At 50.1% G+C, this 10,454-nt stretch overlaps 3 protein-coding genes across 3 annotated transcripts; 2 read left to right on the top strand and 1 right to left on the bottom strand.

The window, feature by feature from the left end:
• Positions 1-629: 629 nt before the first annotated feature.
• On the top strand, positions 630-1,574 carry EPUS_09182 (uncharacterized protein; the record flags this gene model as incomplete). Its single annotated transcript, XM_007787939.1, has 1 exon — positions 630-1,574. One exon carries the CDS (start codon positions 630-632, stop codon positions 1,572-1,574), a length of 945 nt encoding a protein of 314 aa, XP_007786129.1.
• A 481-nt stretch (positions 1,575-2,055) lies between these two features.
• Positions 2,056-5,982, bottom strand: EPUS_09181 (uncharacterized protein; the record flags this gene model as incomplete). Its single annotated transcript, XM_007787938.1, has 1 exon — positions 2,056-5,982. One exon carries the CDS (start codon positions 5,980-5,982, stop codon positions 2,056-2,058), a length of 3,927 nt encoding a protein of 1,308 aa, XP_007786128.1.
• A 2,400-nt stretch (positions 5,983-8,382) lies between these two features.
• EPUS_09180 (uncharacterized protein) lies at positions 8,383-9,791 on the top strand (the record flags this gene model as incomplete). Its single annotated transcript, XM_007787937.1, has 2 exons — positions 8,383-8,636; positions 8,693-9,791. 2 exons carry the CDS (start codon positions 8,383-8,385, stop codon positions 9,789-9,791), a joined length of 1,353 nt encoding a protein of 450 aa, XP_007786127.1.
• Positions 9,792-10,454: the final 663 nt, after the last annotated feature.

Raw genomic sequence — 10,454 nt, 5'->3', positions numbered from 1 at the left:
GAACTTCTTGCTATAATATATGTAATGAGACAGTACGTTACATATCAGGTAGGTGATTATGATACGGAGCAGTGTACTCAGCTGTTTCAGACTTGTCACTGATGTACCATTTAGTACAGTGAGGGTGGTGCGATTTGCGCCAAAGTGATAGTATTAAGTCTGCAAAACTTTACGCAGGCCATTTCACCACCTAGGTTATTAGGTTAAGAGCACATTCAAATAACGGAAGCGGCTGTGTTTGTGAAATACAGTATTTACAGCTCTATAATAGCAGGGAGGTCATTGGTCAAGTATTAAGTTTTGAGTATTTCCATTATGAGGTAAGCGTGACTCGTAGTGGAGCAACCCTGTCATCTTGACAAGGATTCTTTGCGCATGTTTAGGACACCAATTTCGCACATCACTGTATCGTTGGTGAAGGACGACTTTCTTAGGGATCTTCCAGGCGGCTGCAGGGGGTCCACATCCCTAGAAACACTACTACTACGTACGTAGGCACGGGAGCCCTAAAACTCGTCATGAAGCACTCCCATCTTTTGACATCCCCACTCCAGGCATACGTTAAACGAACGAGTTAGGCATTTCGTCCCAAGGTCCAACAACCTGAATCTTACTCTCGTCAACAGCTCATGCGTACTCGCACTCCTCTCTACGATTTGCGATCTCCATTCACTCGCTCCCGCAGAAGCAAACCCCTCTCCCAATTCCCTCGCGTCCACAACACGACCCAACCCAGCATGTGCACGGCAAAAGAAAAGCTGATCTTCGCACCGGGCGAAGCTGCCTCATCCTCAGCCAATACCACCACGACAACAACAAAACCGCCACCGACCCATCCCACCAAACCGCCCAAGCGGCGCAATTCAAACACTCGACCCTGCACCGCTCCGCCCTCAACCCGTCCCCCTTCACCCAATTCCACACCTGGTTCACCCACCCCACCCTGCACACGTCCCCCTCGCCCGTGCCCGAAACCTGCACCCTCTCCACCGCTCAGCTCCCCTCTGGCCGCGTCTCCAGCCGCATGGTGTACCTCAAAGAGCTCGACTCGCGGGGCTTCGTCATCTACTCCAACTGGGGCACCTCGCAGAAAGCGCGCGACTTCGCCACCAACAGACACGTGGCCTTGTGTTTTTGGTGAGAGGCAGGTGCGGGTGGAAGGGGTCGGGGAGAGGTTGAGTAGCGAGGAGAGTCAGATCTATTTTGACACGAGGGCGAGGGGGAGTAGGCTGGGGGCGTGGGCGAGTCGGCAGAGTGAGGTTTTGATTCCAAGGCCGGCTGAAATTGATAAGACCGGCACGAATGGAGAAGAGGAAGGGGTTGTAACGGAGGGAAGAGAGGACGATGGAAGAGCGCAACTAGAAGAGCAGGTCAGGGAAATAGAGGAGAAGTTTGCAGGACAGGATCAGATCCCCGTTCCCGATTTCTGGGGCGGGCTCAGAGTGATACCCGACATGGTGGAGTTCTGGCAAGGGAGGGAGAGCAGATTACATGATCGATTTCGCTATCAGAAGGTCTCTGCTGGAGAGGGGGAGGGGGGAGGTGAATGGAAGATCGAAAGACTAAATCCCTGAGAAATCCGTGAAGATTATATTGTGTTTCAATTTCGACTTTGAAGTTGAAGTTGATTGATATCTCGATCGATCCGGACCCATCAAGTCTAGATCGTTGTAGCAAAATGGTGAGTGGTGTAGTCTATACATACAATGGCTTCTTCCATGCCAGAGCCGCATCCCTCGAAACGCCTGCCGCCTGCCGCCTGCCGCCTGCCGCTTGCCTGCTTCCATTAGCCATTTGCCCATTTTGCCTTCCAAACCGAGCAAAGCCTTTTGTACAAGCCTGAACTCCGTACACTGCCCAAGCAAAATTCATGTAGCACATTAAGTAATAAGAAACATTCAGCTCACACGAGGAAGCTGTAAACAGGCCGTCAAACATGGCCTCGGGGTATCGCCTTGCTTGATGACTAAAGAAAGCGAGACCAGCTCGAGCAGAAAAGGACACATGTAAACGTCTCGGCCTGCCGTCTTGTTGTTATGGATCATGAGGGAAGCTTTACGCAGGTGCTCCTCCAACGAGGACGAGCACCTTCTCGGTCACAGCTGGAGGATAACCCTTCGAAATCATTTCTTGCACAACAGCAGAGGCACTTTGATGATCTTCTGCTGAAAGGAATGCCCGAGTCATGGCTTCGTACGTGCTGGGTTCTCGGTTGGCATAGCCAAGGCTGTCATAGATGGCTTTTGCTTCCATGATGTTACCTTCCGCGGCCCAGCCGTGAATGAGAGTATTCGCAATGTATGGAGTCATGGCGACGTTCCGTTTCGGCATGCTTCGGAGGACTTCGGTGGTGTCAGCTACCTGATGATTGGCGACCATCGCTTCGAACAGATTTTGGTAGAGATTATCAGTCGGACGGATGGTGCCGCTTGAGACAACAGAATCGAACAGAGCTCGTGCTCCCGCCATATCGTGCATGATACAGCCTTTGGCATGGATGAGAGAGCCATAGTGGACTGCTTCCGGTTCCATCCCTGCAGCTTTGACATCAGCCAGAACAGCCTCGGCAGCCTTCAGATCAACCGGCTCAAGCGAAGCATGAGCCTCAATTAGCAGCTTAAAGGTGTGGCTTGTGGGCTTGATGTTCTTCGACTTCATTCGTTCGAAATACCCAAGGACCTTGCTGCGATCACGCTTGGTGTTGAGAAAGAATTGGATGATCGAGTTGTAAGGCGCAGCTCTGGGTCGGTAGTTTGGCATCGACTCCATCTCATCGAACATTTCCTCAGCAAATCTTTCTTCACTGGTTCGACACAGCGCGTTAACCAGAGTACCGTATGTGACGCTAGTGGGTTTGATGTTACGTGACTGCATGTCGCCAAAGTAGAGGAGACAATCGTCGATGCGTCGAGCTTTGCCGAGCTTTCCAATGACAGCATTGTAAAGGAAGACCCCTGGCTCAACACCTTCTGAGATGGCGCGTTGGAAGATTTTCACAGCTTCGGTGGCTTCGTCGAATGTCTTTGTCGATTCCTTCAAAGTGGTGATGTAGAGCCCGAAGGTGTTCGCAGAGGGCGCCGCTCCCATTTCAAGTAGATCTTGGTGATATTTGGATGCAAGTTGCCGGTCACCAATCGTAAGACAAGCTGCAACCATCGCATCAAGAATCGATACCCAGCCAGCCTTCACAGCACTATACTGTACGGTGAAGGGGACATCGTGGCGTGCCATGCCCAAGATTTCATGAACCAAATGTACCTGTCCTGTCTTCCCAGCAGCAGTGATGAGCTTAGCATAGGTGGTATACCTGGGGTGTCTGCCAGCACGACGCACGTTGCGAAATCTGCTCAAGGCATCGCTGAGATGATTCTCGAGTCTGCCGGTGCTGCTTTCAAGTTGTTCAGCGATGGTGGAAGACGCCCTAAAATCCGTGTTGTGAGCGTAAGGATCGAAGCTATCGTGCTGTGCTTGAAAGTCAACGGCCGGCGATATTGGCGATGCTGGGACGTAGGGTGAAGCAACGGTCTCAACAGGTTGCGCGGGCTGGAGGAAACCTTCCCATCGCTGAGTAAGGTCGGGTCGTGCGTTGCTCAATTTGGAAATGCATTCCGTCACGGCGTGGACAGTGGAAGGATCTACGGGAATGCCGCGATTCAGCACTGTCTCGAGGAGATGTGCGAATCGAGGAGCATGAGCTGGGTCAGAGACACTGGAGCCCTGTGACAACATGCCAGCTTGGACGTGGAGGGCGAGAGCGATGTCCTGAGGGTTCAATTGATGAACGCATTCCGGCCCAATACTGGCCATTGCGTGCTCTGCAACTGGAGACACCAGCCCACCATTCTCAAGCATCATTCTGACGAGATGCATATTGGCTTGAGCCGAGATGACTGCGTTCATCTTCATTAGAATTTCTCCAAACATGACGATGGACTCGTCGATCAACTCCATGGTATTGGTGCGACTGCTTTGATCTGGCGCCGACTCTCTGACTCGTCCAAACATTGTACGTGCCTGCAGAAAGGCCTCTTCGGTGTAACCGAACTTCAACAAACTACAAGCGTACATGGTTGTCAATTCCAAGGAGGAGGCCACAGTCTGCGGGTTGGCAGTCATAACACCCCATAATGATCGGGACTGTTCGATTCGGCCCAATCGAAGGTTGGCCGCGAGTATTGCAGAAGTGGCATTGAGGTGTTCAACACTCTGATAGCTGACAAGTTTGTAAGCTGCCTCTGCCGTAGATATATGGCTGGCGTCGGCTGCAGCTGCACAGATGCTGCTAAAGAGCCGATCCGAGGTTATTTCATCCAACTTTCGAGACCGTACAAAAGCCAGTGCTCCCTCAAAGTCGCGCTTCTCAATGGCGTTCTCCACAAAGGTGCTGCAGAAGGTATTCTCCATGGCTGTCACAAGACTCTGAGTCTCTGCAGCATTTTCGTAGGAGTGCAGAATTCGATCCAGAAACCTCAAGCCCCCGGCTGCATTGTCACTGGTCAGGAAAGCCTTCAACAAAGCCGCGTACACCATCATGTCCTGTCTGTCAATCATGTTAATATCACCTGCGGTGTTTGCAACTGCAAGTGCCCTGTATTCTTCATAGCTTCTGTTGGCAGCCTTGAGATCTTTTACTTCAGCAAATGCCCTGATCATTGGGATGAACAAGGCCCCCGGAGGAATGACTTTTTGGGCTTTCAAGTCCGAGAAGATCTCAACCATTTGCCGAACACGACAGTGCTGGGCACAAGCTTGAATCAATGCGAAATATAGCTGTGCAGGCAACTTAATGCCGGAAAGCCGCGATTTTGCTGTTTGATACTGCTGGAGAGCAAATTGTAGCGAGGAGTCTTCAGCTAGCAGTTCGTGCTCCAGCTCGCTGGACCTGAAGAGAAATGCGCCCTCTGCGCTGCCAAATCGTGTTCGCTTTAGCTCCAAGGCGGCCTTTGCAGCGTGTGCATCCCGAGCTTGCGCCGTAAGGAAATCGATTAGTATAATGTGGGTATCATCGTTGGGTGCAACATTTCGACGTAGCATGTCTCCATATACTTCAAGAGCCTTTGGTAGAACCTGGTATACATTCTTGGTCAATTGGATTGCGGACACAAGGATGGCGTTGTATGCTTCGACGGTTGGCACCACACCGCCTTTGAGCATGTCCTCGAACACGGCTGGGATGCTTGAATACTGTCCGACTCGGCTCAGTTCCACAATCTGGTCAGAAGATGACTGGATCTCAGCAGCTGGCGAGGTAAGCCTGGTGTCCCGGCTTGACGTGTGTACATCAGACGATGATGGTGTACCTAGTTCTTCGTCCACAGCTTCCATCGGTCTTTGTGCTGCTTCCGCCCCAACATTGTTACTCGGCTCATTGATCGGAAGGGAAGTCTCGGCAGTAGCTGAGGTCAGATTTGACTCCTTGACAGCATGGATTTCTTGCGCAATTGCCTCATTGACTCTGTCAAGAGCCTCTGCTTCAGCTTCCGGGCTAATTCTGAGATGGTGGAGATCCGTCTCGCTGAAAGCCCGGTCGGCCGAGGTTCGAAGTGGCCGTAGAGAATCAGGTGTCAAACTTAAGTCATGTCGGTGTCTGCGCTTGATCTCGCTCTTTCTGCCACCAGACTTCCATCCGATCTTTTTGGAGAACTGATGTTGTCTCCAATCACTATCGTCTCCGGTCTGCTGCGCATGCTGCCAGGCGGCATAATATGCAGCTAATCCGCCATCACCATTTGTGGAAGCCCCATGACTAGCATGCCCGGTCTTGGCTCCTGCACCAGACGAGCTAGACGCAGTTTGGAATACGTTTTGGAGTTGAGTAGTGCGAGCAAACTTGTGAACAGGGTAGTTGTGAAACTGACCGAGGGAACCGGTGGTCGAGGCGTAGGAAGACTGAGAGGCGGCGACAACTGACTGAGCGTAGCCGTGCGCGAGTGTTTTGGCAAAGCTCTGTCGTGCAAGGTGGGAGAATGGTTTAATAACCATTTAGAATGGATGAAACCCCTTCACAAGGAAGAGGACAATCTGATAGGCAGGAGTCAGCTTGGGACCCCTAAGATCTTTAAACAGCCAACACCATACTTGTATGTCAAGGCAAGGAGACGAATGCAGGTTCATTTGACGACAAGATGGTCGTCAAAGAACGTGCCAACGAGGAGTTATCAGTGAAGTGGTTGGGTGTACTGAAGGATATGAGTTGCGTATTGGTGGAGTGATATGCTATCAACACCACGTTGAATAACTTGCAGCTGTTGGGCGAGTGTAATGATTGATCGGGATTTGAATGAGAAACCAATGCGAAATGTTGATTCTGGAGTGAAGTGGAAAATAGGAAACCCGAGGAGTGGATGTCGCGCAGCTAAATCGAGAAAATGCGTGGAGCAGCGCTGGAGGATTCGTAGCTAATCCAGGATGGGAAGTCGGTCAGGTGGAAGCCGAGTGATTGCGGAAGCTGAAGAAGAATGAGAGACTGGGACTATGCCATGCTATGCTATCCTGAGGCAAGCGAAAGTACCAAAGGACCCGTTGGCGAGTTGAAAAGACAGGAGATGCGGTGATGTTCGGGGCACGTTCGGATGATCGAGGAATCTTTTTCCACATATTTTTCGTGAGCTACTCCGTTACAACGGTTGCTTACCCAATCAGGAAAGGCGTATCAAGATAAGTCGGAACCTCAGCCACCGTCCCATGACCGCGGGAATCGTCCGAAAGTCCCCCGTCAAGCTGTCAAGCTGTCCATCTGTCCATCTGTCCTCTTTTCCCCAGTTAGTCCCAAGCAAAAGAGCAATGGAGTTATGCAGAGATCTCTCTGTCTCCTTCACTACTCAACAAGAAGCATCAAATCCCAGAGGTCCTTCGAATATACGTGCTCAACATGCCTGAGTCCGTTGGCTGCGCTGCAGGCATCGGCTGCTGAGCAATATGGGTTAACGGGCTACGATTTGCTGGTCCCCTATAACTACGGTCGGCTCCACAGTTATTCCCGCCCCACGGCTGTGGAAGACGTTAGATGTCAATTCTTGGAGTGAGAACTCTTCTTTCGGTAGACTGTAACATACTGCTCTAGTGTTTCAGAGAAGGTATCAAGCTTCATAACGCCTTCAGCTATTCTGCTATCATGGACAGCATGACCACTATCCCTTCTCCGCCATCCATCGTCTCCCTACCCCTATCTCTTTTGACTAAGTTAGACTTAATTATCCTGCCCGGCTGTGGACTTTTAAATTTATTGTCACGACTGCGCTGGGCTCGTTCTGTATGGTCAGACGAGGAGAGGTCACTGCCGTGAAGCCTACATATACAAAGCGCTACAAAGGCAGGTCAATGTTGAAGAATCGTATCTTTGTCCCAGAGCCTTGGAAAGCTGGCACGAAAACTTCCCTTGTACATACTACTAGACATTCATGGAGGTGGCTTCGCTCTATGTGATCCGCAAACAGGTAAGACCATGAACACCACATTGAGCAACATGAGCTTATCGTCCCTCCCAGACGATTCATTTTGTCATACTTTGCCAACGAGTTCAACTTTTGTGTTGTGAGCATTGGCTACAGAAAAGCTCCCTCTTGTCCATTTCCTTATTTGGTACAAGATGCAGCAGAGGTTGCAAAAGCTGTTTTGACCGACCGACCGACTAGGATCTGCCAATTGACCACTCAAAAGTGGCAATGGGTGGCTTTTCCGCTGGTGGTAATCTCTCCGTAGCTATTGCACAAATGGAAGGCTTGCGAGGCAGAATAAGTGTCTGATCCCGATCTACCCTGTGGTCGATTTCTCCGGCTCCTTCAAAGGCTCCTTCAAGACCACAAAGGATGGAAAGCGGGACACCTTGGAAAACACTGGCAAATTCTTCAATTGGGGCTACATATCGCCAGGGCAGACCGCGCCGATCCTCTGTTGAGCCCGATATATGCGAAACGGGAGAGCCTCCCACCTAAGATATTTCTCATTGTTGCGGAATACGATGTCCTTTTTCATGAAGCAGAAGTGATGGCGTAGTGATTAGCAGGAGATGGACCAGATCCAGAAGTAGGAAGTGCAGATTTTTGGGACCGGGAAGGAATAAAGTGGCGCAAAGTTCTAGATGTACAGCACGGATTCACTCATATCAAGAAGAGAGGCAGGATGAAGTGCACAGGAAGAAGCTATGTGTAGAATTGTATAAAGAAATGGCTAATTGCTAGAGGGAAGTATGTCCAGTTCATACAAAGAGTATAGACAATAGGACCAAGCTGTGATTTTCTTAATTTCAGTCTCTAGGCGAATATTCCGTCAATGACTGTACCTGACGTTCCATCCACTCTCAGCTTCTGCATTATTTATAGAGCCTTCGCAACAAATCTGGTTCAATTGAACGACACAATCTAAAAGTCCATCCACGACAACATGGCAACCATAACCGTTTCAGCGCCAGGCAAAGTCCTCCTAGCCGGAGGCTACCTAGTCCTGGACAGAGCATATCAAGGTCTGGTCTTCGGCCTCGATGCACGAATATATATCTGCGTTCAAGCCGCAACAAATAGTGAGACAGATTCCAATTCTCGAAAAATCATTGTGCGATCCCCCCAATTTGAAAAGGCACACTGGGTCTACTCGTACGTTCCGGCGAAGGATGGTGTACGGATTACCCAATCCCACGAGTGAGTCGACTCGGAAGTCGGCAGCCTTTGAACGTCAGGAGGTTGACTTCGTCTAGGAGTGAAAGTGATACTAGAAATCCGTTTGTGGAAACAACGCTTGTCTATGTCTTGACGTATCTATTTCATTTGTCAATCGACCTGGTTGGAGATCTGAATATTACTATCCTCGCAGATGATGACTATTATTCACATACAAAGTCCTCTACCAAAGGATCGTTCAGCAAGTTCGGTGTTACTCTGGCAAATGCGCATAAGACTGGCCTCGGGTCGTCTGCGGCTCTCGTTACGTCTATTACAGCTGCACTGCTTGGAGCCTTTGTGCCCCACGCTGCTAACTCTGAGTTTTCTTCGCATCAGCATGTCATCCACAATCTGGCACAAGCCGCTCATTGCGCGGCACAGGGAAAGGTCGGATCTGGCTTTGATGTGGCAGCAGCAGTGTATGGATCCTGTCTGTATCGACGGTTTACCCCATCGCTTCTTGAGCATGTAGGTGATGCTGGCTCTGATGGATTTGGCGAGCGGTTACACCGCTGCGTGGAGAATCTTGACCCGCATCGTCCGTGGGATGTAGAGGTGCTGAAACAGGCGGTGCAGATACCGAGATCACTACGACTTGTGTTGTGTGACGTGGACTGTGGTTCTCAGACACCGGGCATGGTCAAGAAAGTGCTTGCGTGGCGGAAGGAGAGACCGGAGGAAGCAGACTTGCTGTGGAGTGCCTTGCAGCAGGGAACTGAAGATCTCTGTGCAGAACTCAAACGACTGGCCCAATTGGAGGCGATTGAGGAAATAAAACGCGAGAATCTGCGAGACACCATATCGACAATAAGATCTCTCATACGAGAAATGTCTAACAAATCCGGAGTACCCATAGAGCCACCATCGCAAACCGAATTGCTGGACGCGTGCTGCACAGTTCCTGGAGTCGTGGGTGGGGTTGTTCCTGGGGCTGGCGGATATGATGCGGTGGTTCTTCTGGTGGAGGACAACGAGAAGGCTCTTGTGGACCTGCAGAATCTGCTTGACAAGTGGAAAAGCACGACGGAATCAGGATCAGGTATCGCAAAAGGGAGGGTCAGCTTGTTGGGTGTCAAACAAGATGTGCAAGGGATTAAGATGGAGCCAGCTGGGACATTTGTAGGCTGGATCTGACATCTCGATCGTTGACTTGTCTGCATTTCATAAGGATCAGAGGTAACGGAAGCATTAGTACCATTGGTAGCCCTTAGCGGTAATAATGACACACACTGGCATAGTTACAGCGGACCAAGCTGGGTAGCTTTGGACTATCTAGATTGATGTGTATCTGTTTGGCTGGTGCATAGTCCCGTCTTTTCATCCCCTTAAACACTAGGCCCCCTTGATTGTCTAACGCTAATTTGAAAGATTCCTGGGCAGCAGAAAGGATGGGTTGGTTTTGCGTTCCTGACGGATTTTCACCCTATCCGCCATTGATGCCCTCCAGCGCTTGCATGTTGGAGTGACAGACTTGCATTGTTGTAACATAACCTGGAACACTGTTTGATCTTAGCTGATAAATTGATTAATATTTATTTGCCAAACCATAGCTTTAGTTTTAGAGTAACCTTTCTTGGCCTGTGGTCGAAGTTTGCACTGGTTGACCGGACTGCATATGCACATAAGCAAATCCGGGGATGTACTCCGTAGCTAAAAAGAACTACTACTAAGGCAGGAGGCATAACGTAGTAAGTATGGTTAGCTTCAGCTGGAAATTTTGTATTTAACACAGCCTTAACATAAATGCACTTTAATGTAACGATATTAGTCTGTATATTTCTCAGAACAGAGCTAATC

The sequence above is a fragment of the Endocarpon pusillum genome (genome assembly GCF_000464535.1).
Source record: "Endocarpon pusillum Z07020 unplaced genomic scaffold C706385, whole genome shotgun sequence".
Taxonomy (NCBI): Eukaryota; Fungi; Ascomycota; class Eurotiomycetes; order Verrucariales; family Verrucariaceae; genus Endocarpon; species Endocarpon pusillum.
Note: the sequence above shows the minus strand (reverse complement) of the source record. Positions and strands in the feature narration are given on the sequence as shown.